Source organism: Spinacia oleracea, chromosome 1 (genome assembly GCF_020520425.1).
Source record: "Spinacia oleracea cultivar Varoflay chromosome 1, BTI_SOV_V1, whole genome shotgun sequence".
Lineage (NCBI taxonomy): Eukaryota > Viridiplantae > Streptophyta > Magnoliopsida > Caryophyllales > Amaranthaceae > Spinacia > Spinacia oleracea.
Window position 1 is genome coordinate 13119148 of NC_079487.1, and position 23163 is coordinate 13142310.

The following is a 23163-nucleotide window of genomic DNA, read 5'->3' on the forward strand; positions in this document are numbered from 1 at the left end:
CGTGTAAGTAAAATTATAAAAAAAAAATTAATATTTGGAATCCTCATATTGATACGAATTTAACAAGATCTCGCTTGCCTATGTTTGTTTTTACATAATGTGAAATAATAATTGTCAAAGTTATTAAATGAATAGTGTCCAAAAGAGAAATGATGCATCTATTGCGGAATGGAGGAAGTATTATTTTTCATTTTTCTATGAGTCCACTTATTTTTTATATATATATATATATATTTCTTTATTGTTAACTAACCCACTTACATCATTATTATATCAAATTCAACTATGTTTTCTTAATATTTGTGAAAAGCTAAAGAGTGAGAAATAGGTGATAGAAGTGATTAATTAAACAACTTTAGCTTTTTTGACTTTAGTATTAATTATTTGACTCACTAAATATTAAATACTCCCACTATAAAGTTATTAGAGGTCAAGTGAGTCAGCACGGGTAGATCAATGCTAAATTAAAGTTTCCCTTAACTTTATTGCCACTTTATAGTTGGTAGTTGATGTCACTTTTTCATGAGAACCTCATAGAATTTAGCTACCACACTAAGAGTACTAGACTTTGATATAATAAGTTACATTGAAAGAGAAAAATACTTCAAAGTTAATTAGCTAATCAAGCTAAGGTAGCGCACCATGGGAAGACCTCCTTGTTGTGACAAAGATGGCATCAAGAAAGGTCCTTGGACTCCTGAAGAAGACATCATTCTCGTCTCTTACATTCAAGAACATGGTCCTGGGAATTGGAGATCTGTACCTACCAATACAGGTACATTACATTTTTTGTTTATAGAAAAGAAAACTTGGTAAAACTTATATGATAATGTTTTTTCTTTTTAATGTATATATGTTTTCGGTAAAGCTTAATTATACTAATCCATGATCGAATGAATGTTGTACATTTTGGAAAAAGGATTACAAAGGTGTAGCAAGAGTTGTAGGTTAAGATGGACGAATTATCTTAGGCCAGGGATCAAACGGGGCAATTTTACGCCTCACGAAGAAGGAATGATTATTCATTTGCAAACATTATTGGGAAACAAGTAATTCCATTACCCCTTCACTTTGTCATTCTTTTTTCGATAAATGAATATTTTATTTATGAATAAATATTTATTTCCGCATAAATCTTTACCAGTATAGTATGAGTTTTTATTAATGAGTTAATTTGGCTTTATTAGATGGGCAGCAATTGCTTCATATCTACCTCAAAGAACAGATAATGACATCAAGAACTATTGGAACACTCACTTGAAGAAGAAACTTAAGAGATTCCAATCATCCTTCCCGCAAGAGCCACCAGCAACAACCTCATTTTCTTCATCACTCACCAAATGTATCAACGACAACGACAACGACGACAACAACGATAATTATCATCATCATTATATCCACAAGAACGACAACAACCCTAGTGTTGATGTTGATCATAACATGGCCGTAACACCACCACCGGCGCCACCGCTGCCTCAACCACCATCATCGTCGTCAACATGTTATGCCTCGAGCACCGAGAATATCTCGAGGCTTCTCGAAAGCTGGATGAAGTGCTCTCCGTTGTCCAAACCTAAGCTAGAAGTTGGCAACAATTACCACAACGACGACGACGACAACAACAACAACAATGACAATAACAATGATGATGATAATGATAATGATAATGATGAAGAAGATCACTTTGAGACAATGTTGTCGTTTCACAACAACCTTAACGATAACGATAACGACAACGACAACGATAATGATAAGGTTGTTGACATGATCACTACTATTACTGCAACTGGGGAGGATTCTAATGAAGGTGTAAAGGATTATATTGATGATGACGACGAAGGAGATAATCCTCCATTAACATTTCTAGAGAAATGGCTTTTGGATGAATCAACTACGTCTCGTCAAGTTGCTCAAGAAATCTTGCAGCTACCATCCATTTTCTGATCGACCTAACTACCTAAGCTAGGCCAGGTGATTATATATCATGTATTAATTAATGTATTACCATTATGTATCTAATTAATTATATATCAATAATCGTAGTCATTAAGCTATATAATTATGAGTTGTAATGCATGATTAGCAAATAAGTATGTTAATTAGGAGGAGAGCAGCTCTTGCAACTTGTAAAAACAAAATGCTGTGATTTTTCTTTTGCTTAATTTCTTAGTCTTTGATCCCGATTAATTAACAGTAGTTATGGCTTTATGCGTAAATTTAATGATTGAACCCTACTTCTATTAATTAGTTTTTACTTATTGAATTGCTATTAATTGTATTTTTGTTTTGAAAAAAGCACATGTTATATGACATAATTCAATGGTGAATACGATCTCTAATGTTGAAATTAAACCATTATATTTTGTGTTTCATCATTCTTGTCCAAATTATATTTCTAATGTTTTTCTTTTGCACGAATAAATCAATGAATCACATGGACAATTCAAATTATAAATGGAGAAATGAGGATTTGAAGTTGTAATTTATTGTACACAGACTTTTAATTTCAACCGCTATATTGAAGACATCATCGACATCGACCATGTTTTTTTGTTTGTTTTTTTTATTTTTATTTTTGTTATTTACGTCACTGATATCATAACATGTAATGAGAAGTTGAGAACTACTCAGTATAATTTATGAACTTGTTTAGAAATAAACGTTTATTTTTTAGGGTTTAGGACGTGAACGTTTTATAATAACGGAATACTTGGTGGCATAATTGATAATGATTATTAAGGTTATGATATTTTGATATTTGGATGCTATACGAATGAATTACTGGTAATGGACCCAATAAACGTTAATTACGTACGGCATGCATGTGGTGAAAGAGGGACCAATCCAAAATTAAGGCCCTAAATTGAAGCCAGGTGACCCCACATAAGAATGGTGAAATTAATAATTATTTGAATATATGAAAGCTCCAATTAGCTACAAAAGTCGTCCAATTTAATGCTTTCAGCCTCAAATTTCAGCTTTAAATGGGACTGCTAATCTTAAGTCCTTGGATCATCTTGTATTCTTGCGTAATTACTTGTAGGAGAAATTAGAAACATGCAATAACGTTACTGCCACCTACTACAAGATTTTTCTTTTTTTAAAGATAAAATAAAGTACCCTATTAGAATCCGGATTAGCAGGATATATACTTCGAGAGTGAGGGGACGATAAAAGACCCCTGATAGGATTAAACCCCCACTCTTTTGATCAGAAGATGAAATCATTTCCTCTATGTTAATGCATTGGTTGGTCACCTACTACAAGTGGTAATAACTTTATATACTATTAGATTAGATCCCGTACACACACGGATTTTAATCATCTTTTTTACAAAATATTTAACTGATTATCTCCAAAACTACTGCATAGTTATAACATTTTAACATACTTGTTTAAATTTATTCATCTAATATGCATATTTAAAATGCTAATATGGTAATTTGACCAAAATATTGAGTGATATATTTTCTATTTATTAATATATCGATTTGACTAAAATATTACCAATTTAGAATAATTATTATTACGCCTTATCTATTATTGCCATAATTTATAAACTAAATTTTATTTCCGTACATAAACAGTTTATAAAAAAGGTAGAGAATAAATATAAAATCAAACAGATACACTTTTATTGGGAAAGTGATTTTTGGCGAGAAAAAATCGCACCAGGAATTGACACGTGTCATTCCTGGTGTCTCTTTTAGTATATAGTAATAGACTCCATCCAATTCTAAGTAGTTGTTGCTTTTAAACTTATCCCTTAACTATTGATCATTTTATTACGGAGAGGAGAATAAGAGTTAGAAATGTTAAATCCACACCGATAAGTTATGAAGTACTCTGTATAATAAGGCCTAGTACATATTATAACAGGAAGGAATACAAGTATACAACTGAATATACATATATTGAGCATCTTCTTCTATTACACCCAGCATCAAGAGTAGGAACACTCAGAAAGATAGATCCATTCAGATGAGTAGATGATCGATTTTATTTCAACAGATATCATGAACTCTAAACACCGCAACCAAAATGGCTGGTTGAATGCCTTACGAACAACACATCATTTTTATTTTCTGCACTTATATATCAAGAATACATTATACATCATCACCGGGTCATATTTCCACAAAATATAGTTCTATGAAGTTTGTGAAGAAGATAAAGGTGGAGTATCAGAATCCAGCCAAGAATAGGTTTTTGTCCAGAATCTATCACCCCTGACATTATCAGCAGAGGCAAAAGACTCGAGTTCAGCTATTTCATCAGGTGTAAGTTGCACTGACAAGGCTGCAATGTTTTGGTTCAGATTGTTGATCTTGCTTGTGCCTGGGATAGGACAAACATCACCACCTTGATGATGAACCCAAGCAAGAGCAAGCTGCGATGCAGTGCAACCTTTCCTTGCTGCCATTTCGCTAACTCGTTCAAATACATGTTTGTTATGCTCAAGGTTTTCAGGCAGGAACCTCGGTATATTCTACAGAATTTGTCAGCAACAATATTAACAAGCATAAAAGGGTGTAGGCAAATATAAGGTAGGAAAGCTAGGTAAAACTGAAAAAATTTAAATGTCTACTGTTTAGGCTTTAGAGAAGAAAGTAAGTTTCAACCTGCTAGTGGTAGTAATTGAAACAGGAACAACAATATTTTCTATTAAAAAGTTATTTTCGCAAAATGGAGCACTTCTTTTCCTGAATGTATTTTTTTTAAGTTGTGTAAGTAAGGAGAAAGCGCTCTAATGGGCTGGAAATCTGGCACTCATCACAAGTCAACCGGCCCTTGGTTAGCAGGCAAAGCCCGTAAGTGCCCCTAGGGGTATTTGATTCCACAACCACAACGTTGTGAGATACAAAGTTACAAACCTTACCATAGACCAAGTATTGTGTCTTTTACTGTATTATGCAGAGGAAACTATGATGAATTACGGAAAGCTCTTCGAAAATATTTTGTAAGAATATCTTTGCTTGATACCATACCACACCATTACTCAGTTACCCCTAATACCTGGGCATGCTTGGATTGGTGGTAATGGATTAGTGGGGTAATAAAAGTCAAACCACCTTAATAACATAAAATTGAAGATAAATTGAGGTGGTTGCAAGGAGGTGATGTGGTGGTGATATGAGAGAAACGGTGATGTTGTGAGGAGAAGGGACTAAGGGAGGAAGGGGGAAGCTATTACCCCCAAATGTGGGTAATAATTACCCTATGGGGATGGTGGGTAACAATTACCCCCGCAATGAGGCTATTCTCCTGTTCCTTATATTTTCTTCTTACCAACATTAGCTCATCACTTTACCGCCACTTTATCCCCTTATCATTACCTTTAATCACCTTAATTTTATTTAGTTTATATTACCCCTTAATGCATTACCCTCAATCCAAGCATGCACTAACAGGAATCCCACCCAAAGGAGTTGAGGGGAGCCGAATCTACAGTCTAACCAGAGCCAATTGCGAGATGTTCTTTATGCTTTATGCTTTTATGCTTTATCCTATAATTGCAAAGAGGTCGTTAATAGTATTATTCTTGACCCAAAAGACAACTAACACAAAAACCAACCTACCACTTCACAGAATTAGAAATACAGGACTTCCATATGCATGATAGTCCATTTTAATCTGAAATTAATGATTTGCTTACTTGGAAGCTTAGTTTGATTCTGCAACTATGTTGAAATTTATTAACAGGATGTGATGGGGAAACTTTCATTCAGTAGCAAGTTTCCACAATAACTAAGAAGGTAAAAAGATCAGTGTTACGTTGTTGAATGTAATTGTAATATTAGGAGAATTGAACACACCTTTCGGTAGTCACCTTCGTAGAAATTTTCAACCACCTTGGGCCCCACAGAAAAGAATCCACGGCCTAAAGGGCTGTATGCAACAATCCCGATGCCAAGTTCTCTGTTTAACAAAAATAAGATGTTCGTCAACTTAGATTAGTATATACAGCTCACAACTACTAGTACTACCCAATATGGTTCCAGGACTTCTAACCATTGGTCCTAAAATCACCAATCTTATCATCATTAGTTAAGTTTGTGCTTGAAAATTTCTAAATCAAAATGGTAATAATGGACTTACCTACAAGTAGGCACTATTTCTTCCTCTAAATCTCGTGTCCACAAAGACCACTCCATCTGCACAGCTGTTATGGGGTGGATAGCATGAGCTCTCCTGATTGTCGCAGCCGACGCTTCTGATAGACCAATGTACTTAATCTTCCCCTCTTTAACCAGTTTCTTTAGTTCGCCCATCTGGATAGTGACAGCAAAATAGGAGTAGCAGGGGATGAGGATAGAGCAATGTTAACAAATATCATTTGTATTAAACATTAAACAGCACAATGTTTTGGTTCCATTAGAACATGCAACCAAACAAGGATTTGCCCAAAAAATTATCTATGAGTTTTTCCAGAAATTCGCCAAAAAAAAACAAGTACATAAGCTTAAGACTTGAATTTGGAGGTGAATTTCATTCATATGGTATATATAAGCATCCCATCAGTCTGAACGGGATAGTTTATAGTTTTATATGTATAGACCTTGTAACCAGCAGAAGGTTTTCCCCTTTTGCTTGTTTAACCGTAATATGTATACAGCATTACAGTCCCTTTTTTTATCTCTCTTTTACACTTTGTTTGGATAAGAGGGAATGGAGAGAAAAGGTGGGGAACAAGTTCGCTTGTTTGGATAAGGGGTTGGGGAAAGGAAGGGGAGGAAGACGAACGGGGCCTCTTTAAGAAACACCATCCCTCCAAAATTGGAGAGATTTTGAGGGAAAATGGAGCTCCGCCTACCTTCTCCCCTTCCTCCTCTTTCCATCCCCTTCCTTTCTCTCCTGTCTTTCTATCCGAAAAGTGTTAGTCCCTCTTCCTCACCCTATTAGGCTATTATACCAGCCAAACTCAGAAATGACATGATCCTCAAATCTTTTTTGGCGATTGGTAGAATTTTAAATAACCACCAAAAATATTTCACAGAAGACATATTTTTCTGCATAAACAACGTACAACCACTCATTACAGAGTAGATCCTTAACATGACAGAGTAGTTTTTCTATCTGTCTCAATTCACGAGTAAATATATTTCCCAAGAACAAAGTCACTCGTGGTTAGTTGCACAAAGTCAAAGGAGCAGGAGCCAATAACAGATGTTGCATACATAGCCACATAGGTTGAGAAAAAAAGAAGTACAGCTTCTAATTATAATCAGTCAAACAGCAGGTAAAGACCTAAAATATCAACCTTACATAAAGAGTAATGTTTACAAAGAACAACTGAGTTTGGAAACCTTAACAGACAGATGGGATAGGCTATGGAATAAAGACAATTAAGACACTAACCGTGGCTTCAATCGGAATACGGGTATCAACACGGTGCTGATAATACAGGTCTATGCAATCAACATCAAGTCTTTTCAAGCTAGCCTCACAAGCAGCCCTCACATAAGCAGGATCACCCTGCACCTCCATTTTACCATCAACTAGTTTAAATCCAAATTTGGTCGCCAGTTGCACCTTTTCTCTCATCCCTCCTTTCAGAGCCTGATTCATCAACCCTAAAACATTAACTTTTGCATAAAACTAGAAAATGTTTCATCAAAAACAACATAATGAAGGAGGTTATATGGCAAAATGTGTCAAAATTCAATACAGCTACAAACAAAATTGATGTAAAACAACATTGGAAACTTTTGCTCCTTGACGACCTTAGGGGGAAAGAATAGAAGGAATTTGGTGCTTAGCCCACCAAGCTAACTAAAAAATTTCCATAGTTGTGCTGTTATGTACATTTAAAGCAGTATAACGTACGAGTAGTAATATTACATCAAAAATGAAAAATCTTGCGTCCTAACCACCATGGGACGAATCCTCTTCTTTTTCTTTGGAAATGGATGATTCGTTTCTTAAATAGTGAGAGTGTGTCAATAGGAAAATAGGGGGTTATTATATATTTCCAACTAGGTGTAATAATCTAGAGATATAACTAATATAAATATGTATTAGAACATAAGAACCATCATACCAAAAAATAACAACCCATCAATTTGTGCATACATATAATCGCCACAAAATGCCAAGCACTAACCTGTGTACAACTTTAAAATAGTACTCCCTTAACCCCCCCCCCCCCCCCCCCCCCCGGTTTGGATTTCCTGGCTGTCTAAGGGGCAGAGGGAGCCAGTCCATAGACCAAATTGGGTAAAATTTTGAATCTTATTCCCACACAAATCTAATGTTTTTAGCCTTACCTCCAAATGTTTTCCCACCAAAACAAAATTTTGGAAACTTCAGCATAAACAACAATAAAACAAAATCAATGTCATTTTCAGTAGCATTTCCACAGAATTCACCAAACAAACTCCACTAGTTTTCCACATACATAACACAATTATACCCAAAGCAGCCAAAAAAGATGAAATTTTGAAGCTTTCTGATAGAGATAGAAATCTACTAGGATTTAATCTCTTAGGATATTTGATGTATATTAGACTTATAGTCATATTAGTGTTCCTAATCCTATTAGGAAACATAATGTAATCCCTATATATTTGATCAATGGAATACACTCCAATTCAAGGAGTTTAACACAATCTAACATGGTATCAGAGCTTAGGTTGTAGAAGTCGCTTCCACAAAATTCTTACTCTTTTAATTTGTCCGGTCTTGGTACTCTTCGTGTTGCGTCCCACAATACTTCCGCTTGTGTCTTTCTTTTCCCTGGAAACAGATTAGCGCCACCTCCCTAGTTCACAAATTAAAAGCTTTTTCTTCTTTATTTGTTAAAATCTTGTTTTACGCAAAGTAGTAGCCTTTCACATATTAACAATATGGGCAAAGATGGTGAGATGTCTTCTCCACCTACTTCAGAATGTCACCCGGCCTTGGGAGTCAACAATATCAAGAACGCTATCCCTGTTATTCTTGATCGTGAAACGGTACAATTTTCTAATTGGGTTGAATTATTTGAATGTCATGCTCATGCCTTTAATGTTCTGGATCACATAGATCCAAATACTCCTAAACCTACCGATATTTCTGAAACTCTGTGGAAGCGTTTAGATTCGATTGTGAAACAATGGATCTATGGGACAATATCTAATGATTTATTGCAAACAATCCTCCGTCGAGGAGATACGGCACAACAAATCTGGAACAAACTCAAGGGTATTTTTCAAGATAACAAAAACACCCAGGCGGTGTATCTTGAGAATCAATTCACTACTTTGCATCTGAATAATTTTTCTGACGTTAATTCTTTTGCACTCACTTGAAAATCTTGGCAGATCAATTGGCTAATGTTGATCAACCGGTGACGGAACAAAAATTAGTATTACGTCTTGTTGCAGGTCTTGTGAACACTGATTTTGACACCATTGCCACCATGATACAACAAACAGATCCTCTCCCTACTTTTGAGAACGCTCGAAATCGTCTACTTGCTGAAGAAGAAAGGCGTTCCCATGACACTAGCGGCACAAATGCCGCCTTTTTTGCCCAACCACCACAACCGACGGCGGCCCATCCCAACCACCAGCCCGCCAGCCACCTCGCAACCTAGGCGGTGGCGACAGGGGTGGTGGTGGGAGAGGTCGTGGCCATGGTAGAGGGCGTGGGAGGGGGCGCGGGAGGGGGGCTGGAAACGCCAACCATCAGGCCCAATCCACCCCTCCTGTCCAACAACAACAACAGCTCCAGTGGGCCGGCCCAAGTCAGCCTCAATGGCCTGCCCAACCCCATTGTGCCAATGCACCGATCCAATATTCCCCACAGCAAGGGCAGCAGCAGTTTGGGCCTTCATACCAAGTGGCCCAGCAACAAATCCAACAGAATAGGCATGCATCTCAGCCTTCTGTTCTTGGGCCAAGCCCATATCCGCGGTAGGCTTATTTTGGGCAACAATGCATTCAGCCCCAACAATACACCACGGAGCCCATGACCCCAACGGACTTGGCTAATTCTTTTGCAACTATGGCACTACCGCAAGACCAATCTTGGTGCATGGATTCCGGTGCTTCGTCTCATATGACAAATAACGGAGGTACTCTCATGCCCCTTTTTAATTTAAGCACTAATAATCATATTTTAGTTGGTAATGGTCATCGCATTCCGGTTATAGGTTATGGTCATACAACCCTTCCCCATCCCAAACCACCCTTAAATCTTCGTGATGTACTCTTTGCTCCTAAAATTATTAAAAATTTAATTTCCGTACGTAAATTCACCACCGATAATAAAGTTTCAATCAAATTTGACCCTAATGGTTTTTCTGTGAAGGATCTACGTACGGGGACTATACTCACGAGATGTGACAGTTCGGGGGACCTGTATCCTATCACCACCAACATCCCATCCACATGTCTTGCAACCGCACTCACAACCACGTCACCAACCACTTGGCATAGTAGACTTGGCCATCCAGGACCACAAATTTTAAGCTTTCTTCGGACTAAGCAATTTATTTCTTGTAATAAGGGATATTATTCTGATTTTTGCAATTCTTGTCAATTAGGAAAACATACTCGTTTGCCGTTTCATAATTCTTTAAGTACTACTGCTTGTGTGTTTGATATAATTGATGCTGATTTATGGACTTCTCCTATTCGTAGTAATAAAGGTCATAAATATTATTCAATACTTTTGGATGATTTACCCATTTTGTGTGGACTATTCCCCTCCAATACAAATCACAAGCTTTTCAGTCTTTTCTGAATTTCCGCCAATATGTCCTAACTCAATTTGAACGACCTATTAAATCCTTTCAATGTGACCATGGGAGGGAGTTTGACAATGACCCGTTTAAATTATTTTGTGTCCGGAATGGTATGGTTTTTCGTTTTTCTTGTCCCCACACGTCTTCACAGGATAGAAAAGATGAACGCATGATTAAAACTTTAAATAATATGTCCCGTACTCTCCTTTTTCATGCATCCATTCCCCCTTCCTATTGGGTAGACTCCCTTGAAACGGCCACATATTTACTTAATATTCTTCCCACCAAGACACTTGCTAACACTTCCCCTGCCGAAGTTTTGTTTCGCAAAATTCCATCTTATGAGCATATTAGGATTTTTGGGTGTCTATGTTTTCCTAATCTTTCGGCTACGGCCCCACACAAGCTAGCTCCACGGTCCGCTCCATGTGTATTTTTAGGATATCCATCCAACCATAGGGGTTATAAATGCTTAGATATTTCTTCTATGAAAATAATTATTTCCCGTCACGTCACTTTTGATGAGAACACCTTCCCTTTCCGGAGTTTGGGTCAATTTAAGGAAACTGATTACTCATTCCTAGACAAAACCGAGCCCAGCCCAGTTATGCAACACATATTGCGCAACCACATGGCTGCTGGCCCGAATCAAGGGGGCCCAGTTCGGCATCCACTGGATGTCGTTGGTCGCTCTCCACCTGGATTGGGCCTAGGGACTGAGCAATCCGCCAGGCTAGTTCTCGTGAAAGCCAGCATGCCTCACAGTGGTCTGCCTCACGTGTGCAACATAATTATGCTGCTCCCAACTCCTTGTCGGGCCCATCGCACATGTAGGCCCAACAATTAAATCCCCCCCTTTTAACGGACCAGCAAACTCCCTCCCCCCCCTTCCCATACAATTCAGCGAGGCCCAATTACTCCCCTCCCCTGCCCACTGGACCTTCACTCTCCCAGCTTTGCCCAGCCCCGTTACACCCCACCTCCACTTCGGGGTGTTCATCCAATCCTGCCCACCAATCCTGCCCACCAGACCAGCCCCGCCTTCACCTCGCATCACCCGGAGCCAACATAGAATTGTTAAACCTAACCCTAAGTATGGTCTCACTATGCAACCCACTGGCTCCCCACTTCCAAAAAATCATAAGCTTGCCTTAAATGATCGTAACTGGAAGTGGCGATGCAAGATGAATATGGTGCTTGAATTAATACTGGTACATGGGATTTGGTGCCTAGACCTATGGGGGTGAATATTGTGAATTGTATGTGGATTTATTCTCACAAAGAAAATGATAAAGGTGACCTATTACGGCACAAAGCTAGACTTGTTTGTGATGGCAGGTCACAGGAAAAAGGCGCTGATTGTGATGAGACTTTCAGCCCAGTTGTCAAGCCGGCTACATTTCGTACTCTTCTGGGTCTAGCTATGGCTAGAAAATGGTTCATTCATCAACTTGATGTGAAAAATGTCTTTTCACATGGTGATCTACAGGAGACGGTGTATATGCATCAACCTCCGGGATTTGTTGGCAGGCGAGCCCCAAATTATGTGTGCTTACTTAAGAAAGCACTTTATGGCTTAAAACAAGCTCCTCGTGCGTGGTATCAACGGTTTGCTAACTTTTTATTGCATATGGGTTTCATTATTGCAAAAAGTGATACCTCGTTGTTCACTTTTCGGCATGGCGATGATATGGCTTACTTATTGCTTTATGTTGATGATATTATTTTGTGCACCTCATCTGATGCTTTGCGTGACCGATAGATCTCCCGTTTGAAAATAGAATTCCCGATGTCTGATTTGGGTCCTTTGAATTATTTTTTGGGAATTTTTGTCTCCCGTACTCCTACCTATATGCTTCTGTCTCAGCAAAAGTATGCACAGGAAATTTTGGAACGTGCAGGCATGGGGACTTGTAAGCGTGCTGCCACTCCTGTTGACACTAATGCAAAACTTATTGCAGATTCTGGTCCTTCAGTAGCGACCCAACTCAGTACTGCAGTCTCGCAGGTGCTCTACAATACCTTACATTTACTCGCCCTGATATTGCCTATGCGGTGCAACAGGTGTGTCTTTTTATGCATGATCCACGGGATCCTCATTTGTATGCATTAAAGCGCATCCTACGTTATATTCAGGGTACCATTGATCACGGATTACACTTATATCCTACATCTACTTTGCGCTTGATTACATATACTGATGCAGATTGGGGTGGGTGTCCCGACACTCGCCGTTCGACTTCGGGATATTGTTGTTTCTTAGGAGACAATCTTATTTCTTGGTCTTCTAAGCGTCAGCCTACTCTTTCTAGATCAAGTGCAGAGGCAGAATATAGAGGCGTCGCAAACGCCGTTGCAGAGGCGAGTTGGTTACGTAACCTCCTTCTAGAGTTACATTGCCCTCTACGTTGTTTATTGTGATAATGTCAGTGCTATTTATTTATCCAGCAACCCCGTGTAACATCAGCGCACCAAACATGTGGAGATGGACATCCATTTTGTGCGTGAGAAAGTAGCATTGGGACAGGTACGAGTGTTGCACGTTCCTTCGAGGTATCAGTTTCCAGACATTTTCACCAAGGGCCTTCCTCGACAATTGTTTTTGGATTTCAGATCCAGTCTTAGCGTGCGACCTCCTCCCGCTACGACTGTGGGGTGTGATAGAGATAGAAATCTACTAGGATTTAATCTCTTACTCCATAGTATATTTTATGTATATTAGACTTCTAATTAGTGTTCCTAATTCTATTAGGAAACATAATGTAATCCCTCTATATTTGATCAATGGAATACACTCCAATTCAAGGAGTTTAACACAATCTAACACTTTCCATCAAGAACCACAAATCAAAACCCAATAACCCATCAATTTTAACATACAACTGCAATCAAACCCGTTAATTATTGCATAAAGTTCCAATTAATCTAAAGAGAAAATCATGTTCAAACAACCGGAATAGATGAAAAATCAAACCCACCAATTACAGCATAAAGCCCAAAAGCCAATGAATTATAGCATAAAATTACAATTAATCTCAGAAATCAACAAAAATAGAGAACATATTGTACCTTGCCGACAAGAATTTCACTGGTAAAAGGGCCATAAATATCAGCAGTGTCAAGAAAAGTGATGCCGGAATTAATGGCATGATGAATAAGAGCAATGATCTCATCTTCTGGCTTTGGAGGTCGAACTATTCCTGCACACCCAAGTCCTTGAACGGATACCTCTAAACCTTGTGACCCTAACTTCATCTTCTTAACCCCCGCCATTGAGTTTTTCTTTCGCCAACTTTTTCGGGGAAGAAAGAACCCTTTAAAATGTGTGAGAGAGAATTGAAGAATTGTAGGAAGTTGCGACTTCACTCATGACTTCACTAAATTGACTTAACTGAATAAACGGATAGGGTTTGGGCGGGTTCATCGATTCGGGATAAAACAGGTTGATTTGTCTAATTAACAGTTCCGTTTAGATTGGGATTGGTTAACACGGGTTCATATCGTGTCGGGTTCATATCGGGGCGGGTATAATCAGGTCGGGTCATATTAGGTCGGTTTGTAAACGGGTTTATTTGGGTTGTGTCGGGTCGGATTCATATCGGGTCGGGTCAAAACGGGTCGGATTATGATCGATTCAAGTTGGAGCATGTCGGGTTGTAAATGGGTTTAGCCGGATTATAACAGGTTCATATCATATCGGGTCGTGTTCATATCGGGTTGGATTCATGTCTGGTCAGGTCAATTCGGATATAAATTATAAACAATATCGGGTTATTACTAAAATCACAATTTTCAATAGGTTTATATTATAATATGGATGTCATAAGTAAGAGATAAGGACGGTAACTAAATTTTAAAAGTATTAAAATTTTAAGACCAATAGAGTTAGGCCCTGTTTAGTTCACCTTATTTCAGGACCTTATTACTTATTTCAGATTTAATCAGATCAGATCAGACCAGACCAGATCAGATCAGATTAGATCAGAAAAAATAAGTTCAGATTAGATCAGACCAGATCAGATCAGATCAGATTACTATTATTATTATTATTATTATTATTATTATTATTATTATTATTATTATTATTATTATTTTTTCAGAAAATTGCACGTTTAAGGAACTATTATTATTATTATTATTATTATTTTTGGTATATGTTTATATCATTGTTATTATATTTAATATTTTATTACTATTATTGCTTTAATAAAAAATAATGTTGTTGTCGATGCAATTAAAATCTATTATTTAAGGCATAAAAGAACATTACAAAACATTCAAATTCATCATGTCCAAATTAAAACCATAGAAACGATATGATCAGGTCTTGTCCATATCAGAACTAATTTTTATAGATCATAACAATATATCTAGACCAGAACTGATAGGATCAGATAATATCCAGATCATAACTGATCTGTACAGATCGTGTCCAGATCATGTTCAAATCTGCAATGATCTTGCCTACATCAGAACCGATCCTTACAAAACCAATATGTTCAGATCAAAATCAATTTGTACAGATCATGTCCAGATCAGAATCGATATGTCCAAATTATAACTGGACTAGATATCGACTCTGTAAAGATTATGTTCAGATCGGAATTGATCTGTACAGATCATGACCAGATCAGAACTGATCTGTACAGATCATGTCTAGATCAGAACTGATCTTTACAGATCATGTTCAGATTAGAACTAATCTGTACAGATCATGTTCATATCATGTCCAGATCAGAACTGGTCTGTATAGATCATGTCCAGATCATGTCCAGATCAGAACTGAACTGTACAGGTCATGTCTAGATCAGAACTGAACTGTATAAATCATGTCCAGATCAGAACTGATCTGTACAGATCATATACAGATCATGTCCAGATCAGAACTGATATATACAAATCATGTCTAGATCAGAACCGATCTATACAGATCATATCCATATCATAACTTATATGTCTAGATCATAACCGATCCATCTAGATCATGTATAGGTCTATCTAATATAAGGAATAGTTAAATCATGAGCAACGTCAAATAAATAATAACAATATTATAATTTTGTGTAACATTTATTTTACACGTAAGTCGTTTAATATTAATAAGTGTAGATGTTTGCTTAAACTTAATTCTGAAGAATCAGATCAGATCAGTCCAGATCAAATTAGATCAGATCAGAAAAAATAAGTTCAGATTAGATCAGATCAGAAAAAATAAGTTCAGATCAGATCAGGAGAAATAAGGTGAACTAAACAGGGCCTTAGTGAGTATATAGTATATTACTTAGTTTTATCATAGATAACGATGAACTAATGCCTAATAGAATTTATCACTTCGTATTCATGAAACATTTGTTGATGAATTAAATACTACTCGTAATAATGTAGTAATTAATAACTATCATGTGCTCGTGCTATTGCACGGGTACCTATAAAAAGTATAATAGTTTTCTTAAACAACGATGTTGACTACAATGTTTATTGTGTAGCAATATACCAAAATGTTTCTAAATATTGTATGTGTATTAAACAAAAGATAAAACTGAAAGTAAGAAGCTAAAAAGATATCCAAAATTAAGTTCTAGATCCATGATAGTCTTAAAAAAAATTGAAACTGCAAAATTGACTTTTTGGGTACTTTAATTTTGTCGATGTCCTATTGTAAAATAATTAAATTCTTCTTACCATTTCACTTGAAATATTGGAGTGATCTTTATTTCTTCATGTTATGTTTGCTAAGCATGAAGATAAAAGTGAACGAATTCATAAGACGTTCACTTCAAATACCGTATCTAGATTTTTTATTATAAATAAAATTAGATATCACGGTTAAGTGTGTTCAAATCTATATTATTTACAAAATTTATACTTACATGGAACAATTTCCCTATAAATTGTTAAAACTAAAATTAATTTCCATTTCTATTAAATTGAAAACTATTTTCTGTAGTACCATCCACGTAAGGTCGGATATGATTTTTTTAAAAATAATTCAGCATAAAACTGGTTGGGGAAGCGACATTTCAAACACTTATCAGCTCTTGTAAAGTGTCGTTCACAATTGCACATGACTCATACCAAAGTGACATACTTATATCAATACTGAATTCACTGTATCACGAACCCGGAAATATATCTCTATTATATAAGCCAGCTCCTGAGGATTTTTTTGGTAAATTAACTTTTCGTGTCCACCTTAACAAATACTAAAATACCCTATTACATTAAACCCTTTCCCTCTATCTCCCCTCAGCCAGCCAGTCCTCACTCCTTACCAACCCCGGCTTCTCCTTCCTTCACGCCTCTTTTCCTCACGAAACAAGAGCAATTAAATCTCAGAAAATGGGAAACCCCAAAACTTTCGAATCTACACTAATCAAATCTCAGAAATCAAAATCACAAAGAGAGAAATATCTTAGAAAACCTTCGAATCTCACTCGATCTCCAAAGTCACCTTCTTTGTTTTCCCCAAATTTGATCGAAACGACGAACAAGGTCAGTAATCGTGGAATTTCTAACAAATTAAGCATATTTTCATTAATTTTGTCGATTTTTGTTGATTTTCTTTTTAACCTTGATTTCGTATATTCTTTCTTGAATTTCATAATTTACTTGATTATTGATTTTGATATTTGGTTTAATTTGGTGCTCAAAACCCTAACAGAGGAATCCCTAGGATTTGTTCGAGAAATTTTATTTATTTGTGCGATTGATGATACTTACAAATACAGGTATGGATTTTGAATTTGAATAATCAAATATTTGGGGAGTTTTTTGCTGTTTTGATAATTATTAGGATTTTTAATTAGGTGTTGATAATTTAATCAGAGATGGATTCACACTATTTTCTGATTAGCTCAGGTCTCCATTTCTCTTATGTTTTCGTTTTTTTTGGTCAATTGATTTGCGTATGCTTGGTTTTGATCCGTTGTTTGTGAATTATAGGGAGGAGTTTAGAGTGACATTCAAGCAAAAGCACCCTAACAACAAATATGTTGCTGTTGTTGAATTGAATTGAATTTTGAGGTGTTGCTTTTGGATTTAACAAATTGAATTGTGAAATTTTAAGCATGTGTACAATCAACTGAAATTTTAATTTCAGTTGAATGTGTGAGCATGTGTAAATTAAAGCTATGGAGAGGAGAAGGGAGTAGTGGGAGGTATGATTGTAGTGTATTTTCGTGTGCCTGGAAGGCGCCTAGGACTCTTACTGGTTCATTTAATTGATTTGATTTTGATTTATTCCACTAAATTGATTGATGAAGCAGTTTCGAAGATGGCAGAGGATCTTCATCCTCTTTCTTCTCTCACTTCCTGTATTTTCTCCTATAGGTGGGGATTCGACGGTGCAGGGTTCGAGGACGACTGACGGCAAGGTGGAGTCTGGATCAGAAAGAAGGGGTTAGTATTATTGACTGTATTCTGCTTTGTGATTTGATGATTTGATGATTAGATGATGATTATGATGGGAGAACTGTTAATGATGTTACTGATTTTGCATTTTTAGGGACTCAACAAAAAAATCTGATGTTACTGAAGATGACTGGGAAGTTGTTGAGCTCAACGCTCAGAGTGCTGAGGCTACTATCTTGAATCAGGTTTTTTCTCCCTTTGTTTGTTTTTCCTGGTTCTTTTGATAATAAATAATAGGTTTCATATTAAAAAGTAGGTTTTTGCACAGATTGTGTGGTTCAAGTTGTTATGGTTTTGGGTTTTATGAATGATCATTGATACCCTAATACTAATAGGCATGTCTTCTCTCAATAAATCAAACAGTTATATATAAAAAAAAACCTTTGTCGTCTTGATGCAAGAACCTCCCATGAAAGTGTTGGCATCCAACTTGATGATTTTGGCGCGATCCTGGCAGTTCTGCTGCTGCTTTTGTGACAATGCTGCGGATTTATAAAAATATGTATACAACTAAGATTTCATGATTATTGATATGTAGTTGCCTCTTTTAATTTCCGCAACATTGTATACAACTGAAATATCGAATTACAAAGTGAAATCTTTATGAAATATCGAATTACTGATCTGAATTTTTGTGTGTTTGATTTTGTTTTGTTTACAGAAGCTGAAAAGTGGCGCAGATTTTGATTAACCCAACTTCTAGGTATCATTTCAATCTCTTAAAGACAGGTATTTATTTATTTGGTTAATTCCTTTTTTGTGAGTTTTTTCATAAATTTGATAATATATTGTGTTGGTTTATCAGTGAATTGAATGATTCAAGAAATTGAATTTCTGCACTTTGATGTTTTTTTTTATTGATGTAGAATTTCTAATTAGGTCATATGTTCTTCATTATTTTTCTAATTATTTTGTTTTCCTCAGAGAATATTGGGTATTCCCTTATTTTATGTATAGTTCACTGAAATTAGGGTTTATATTGTTCAATTGTACATGAAATTGCCAAACAAAAGTTCGGGAATTTCCAACATTTTCTTGAATTCAGTCACCTAATTCCTCTAATTTTGTTATGCCAATAGCTTGATTGAGTTTGTAGTTCACATTTGTGACGTTTTGGTGATTGGGGTATTAATTTTATGCATCTGAAATAATTGTAGGATGCTAAATTTGATTTTTCTGTCTTGGTAAGCTGTCTCACGACTCTGGTGGTTGCCAAGCGCTTAGTAGTAGGTTCTACAGTAGAAATGAGTGGGACTTTGTGCTCTCTTCAACTTATTTGAAAAGCATTTGAACTTTCAAAATCCACCATTTTATTTTTCCTGTCTTAGATCCCCTAACCTTCCTCCGCTGTCTTTCCCTACATTAGTTGAGAAAAAGTTTCTTTACTTATTATGTCCTCTCAAATATGCCAGGTTTCTAGATCTCCCTTTTATTTCCCAATTCACGTGTTCTTTTTTCTTATCAACAAATAATCTAAGCAATCCGAACTCTTTCATTAACTAAAACTTTTATACATTGACTTCATGAGTGAATTAACTATTATGTGCACAAAATTTCAGTGAATCTTCGGTGCTTGGATATTTCACAGAATTAGTGTTTTCTGATTAGTAAATCGTCATTAGAAAATTGTGGAAAACACATAAGCATGATATTCATTAGACCACTAACACCAAATTTTTCTTGAATTTAGTAACCCAATTCCTCTAATTTTATCGATTTGGTTATGTGCCAATAGCTTGATTGAGTTTGTAGTTCACATTTGTGACGTTTTGGTGATTGGGGTATTAATTTTATGCATCTGAAATAATTGTAGAATGCTAAATTTGATTTTTCTATCTTGGGTAAGCTGTCTCATGACTCTGGTGGTTGTCAAGTTCTTAGTAGTAGGTTGCGAGAAGACAGCTTCATATTGAAGTGGCGTAGGATAATGAGAAGTTAGTTCAAGACTTTCCTGTTAATTGTTTCTGTTTGATTATTTTGAATTAGGAGTGAGTTATGGTCTTACATTTTCACAGGTTCTGTTAATTGTTAGACCCTATATTTGATTCATTTGTTTTATCACTGCAGATTACTCTGCTTTTATCACTGTACCGATGATATGCTTACTAACTTATTGATATTGATGCAGCTCTTATCCCTTTGGCGGAGTTCAGACAACCCTAAGTTATGAAGAAGTACGAGGTTCTGCCTGACATTGAAGTTCTCATGGTAGCTCCTGAGGCTGGTATATCTTTTTTGTTCAATATTTTCTGTTAGCCAAGTTTTGCCAGCCACATATCTTCACTTCTCTGCATTTGAAATATTACCTATACTTCTAACACCATGGAAGAGTAGGCAAGACCCCCATTTTGCCCAAATTCCGACTTTTATATAGTAATTGTGAGTGCAGGTAACCCATAGTTTATCCCGTTTAAATCAAAGGGCATACAGAATTTGTAGCTTTATCAAAACTGTAATTGATTTACTCTTGAATTAGTCATGTTTAGGGATCTTTACTTGATATGACTTGAGATACTTAGGGTTGACTGTGTAACTTGAAGCTGGTCAGCATCAACAAGAACTTATATCTTGAGAAAGAATGAAGCGGCTCTTTCCCTAATTTGTCTCCACTTTGAATATCTCTAGCTTTATTGGCTCGCTCGCTCAACGGTTTTGCAGACCACAACTCTCCTGTGCGGAGGAGCTTAAGAAGAGTTCATTCGTATATACTTCATAGGATTTTTTTTCTTTAGATGATCAAACTTTGTAAATAATTGTTTCTTGCTTATTATTTGTGGTGATTAATTGTAGTAACGCGATTTTAATTTTTTTTATTATCTCGCATGCATTGCGTGCATATAAGATTTATATATGTAATCTCGCACGCATCGCGTGCATATAAGACTAGTCACCTAAGACAAAAGACGCCTGTGCCATTTTACAAAACAACATTAAAAAAATATTGATATAAATACACACTTTATGTTAATGCACTGGATAACAGATACATACTTTTCTAGTAATTGCATTCTCATTTATATACATGGTGTATTTAGATGACTAAATTTGATAAGTATGAGTGGGTTTCTTCGAGACAATGGGATTATTTATACATTGTCGGTGTCATTTAACAAAAAAAATCTATATTATCCACCACTATACGGTATACACTGAATAGAATACACATTCCAAAGGACATCTAACTCAATTAATCTGTATTAAGGATAATCTTCATTCTCTCTCCTCTTTCAAAAATTCCTAATCAATTATCTCTCCTCTTTCAATATTCACAATTTATGCTCAATTTACCTTGCTTTACGCTACTAATTGATGGGTTTGCTGATTTGCGCCTTATCATTGTTTAACAACTTTCAGTTCTTCTTTCTCAACTATTAATTTAGTTTATATACTTTCCATATTTCCTCAGGTCTTCTTTCTCATGTTGGTACAATGCAAGGGTTTACTGATCTCCTCTTTTCTTTTTTGCTTTAGTTTTAATTTAATTTTAATTCAATATGTAATACTGTTACTTTTTTCCCTCTTTGTTGGGGTTTAACTTTCTTTTGATTAGAATGGATTAGATAAAATACATACATGCATATTTTGATGAAAACACAGCGGCAAGTGAGACACAATTTGGAGTGTGTGTGAACTTTAATTAATTCGATCAATCTGATGATAAAGCAAGTTCCAACTAAAATCTGTACAAAGTTTAATTTTGAAACAAAGAAAAATAATAGGTACAATTGTGTAGGAACAAAGAAATTAATAAGAAAATCTATGTCGATTTTATTTTTTTATTACGTAAGAAACAACAAATTCATGGAGTCAAATTCAGGTTGAAAAGGACGAAAGATTAACCTGGATTCTAGCGGTGCGATAATGTTCTCGCCGGCACATCAAGGTCCTCGGTGGCGCAACGATGTTAACCGCGTTCTTCAATCTCCAGCCGTGTACAGAGGGTAGAGTTTTAATGCGGAGTATGATTATAGTTTTTTCTTATTGTGTAATTTTGTGTAATTCTATTTTCAATGTGTAATTTTGTTAAAGTTAATGGTTTCCATTTTGTATGATAGATTTGTCACGAAATTTAAAAGTGAACAATTGTCCCTAAATTATTTCTTTTTTAATATTTTTTTTCCAAGTATCCCAATTATTTACAATTAATTAGCCGCAAAGGTAGTTGTCTTGATTTGTTTTTTTCTTTCTAATTACATAAGTTTCCTTAAATAACCAAGCATGAGAGGCGAGGATTTGAGTTTTGGAGACCCCACATTCCTCACCACTCTTCTTTAATAATATAGATAGATAGTGATGAACTAATACGTAATGAATTTGTAAAGTTTGTAAATACAAGTTTATCAAATATTCATATTAATTGGTTTAAACAACAACGAGACTAACATGTTCAACAACGAAACGAGACAAACAAGTTCAATTGTTAATTAATTAAGTCGATTTAGTTTAAACAACATAGTTTTTCGATTAGTTCTTTGGTTATAACTTATAATAAGATTATAATGTATTGAACTAGATCAATTTAGTTTAGTAATCGATTAATCAGTTGAATATGAGTCAATAAAATAGTGCAAGAGTAATAAATAATAAAAATTTATAAGTTTTATAACATTGTCAAGAATTAACGAATATAACATTCTACATTTGATTACTCTAATAAACGGGTACGGGTTGAAATAATTCGGGTAATAAACGGTTCAGGTTGAAACAGTTCGGGTTGTAAATGGTCCGGGTTGAAACAGTTCGGGTTATAAACGGGTTTTTCTCGCTTTGAAACATTTCGGATTGAAAAAAATCGGGTCATTAACGTTTTTCAGGTCCATACGGTTGTAGGGGTTTACAGTTAAATATATAACATGATAGCGAATAACCCCAAAGCCAGAAAGCATGTATAAAGTACAGATCAAGCATTACTTACATTTGTAGCGTGTTTTCCCTTAGTTCAATGAACATGAACATGAACACGAACAAGAACTAGAACTCAAAATGTCGTTCCTCTTTGGTTCACCGACACATTCAGATCCGTC

The 23163-nt window shown here is 35.9% G+C and overlaps 2 protein-coding genes and 1 long non-coding RNA gene across 4 annotated transcripts; 2 read left to right on the plus strand and 1 right to left on the minus strand.

The window, feature by feature from the left end:
* Positions 1–515: 515 nt before the first annotated feature.
* Positions 516–2216, plus strand: LOC110793892 (transcription factor MYB60). Its single transcript, XM_021998827.2, has 3 exons — positions 516–775; positions 920–1049; positions 1188–2216. Exons 1-3 carry the CDS (start codon positions 643–645, stop codon positions 1942–1944), a joined length of 1020 nt encoding a protein of 339 aa, XP_021854519.2. The 5' UTR covers positions 516–642; the 3' UTR covers positions 1945–2216.
* A 1616-nt stretch (positions 2217–3832) lies between these two features.
* On the minus strand, positions 3833–14096 carry LOC110793893 (probable aldo-keto reductase 2). Its single transcript, XM_021998828.2, has 5 exons — positions 13799–14096; positions 7360–7560; positions 6100–6272; positions 5817–5919; positions 3833–4489 (listed from the first exon to the last, which is right to left on the minus strand). Exons 1-5 carry the CDS (start codon positions 14000–14002, stop codon positions 4151–4153), a joined length of 1020 nt encoding a protein of 339 aa, XP_021854520.2. The 5' UTR covers positions 14003–14096; the 3' UTR covers positions 3833–4150.
* Positions 14097–16308: 2212 nt separating this feature from the next.
* LOC130465736 (uncharacterized) lies at positions 16309–22183 on the plus strand. 2 transcript variants are annotated; one of them, XR_008925748.1, is made up of 6 exons: positions 16309–17221; positions 17391–17457; positions 18059–18127; positions 18234–18324; positions 18801–18868; positions 20268–22183. It is a non-coding gene; the product is annotated as an uncharacterized lncRNA (long non-coding RNA). The 2 variants fall into 2 exon arrangements; XR_008925749.1 differs by lacking the exon at positions 17391–17457 and having other exon boundaries at positions 16320–17221.
* The last annotated feature ends 980 nt before the right edge of the window (positions 22184–23163 follow it).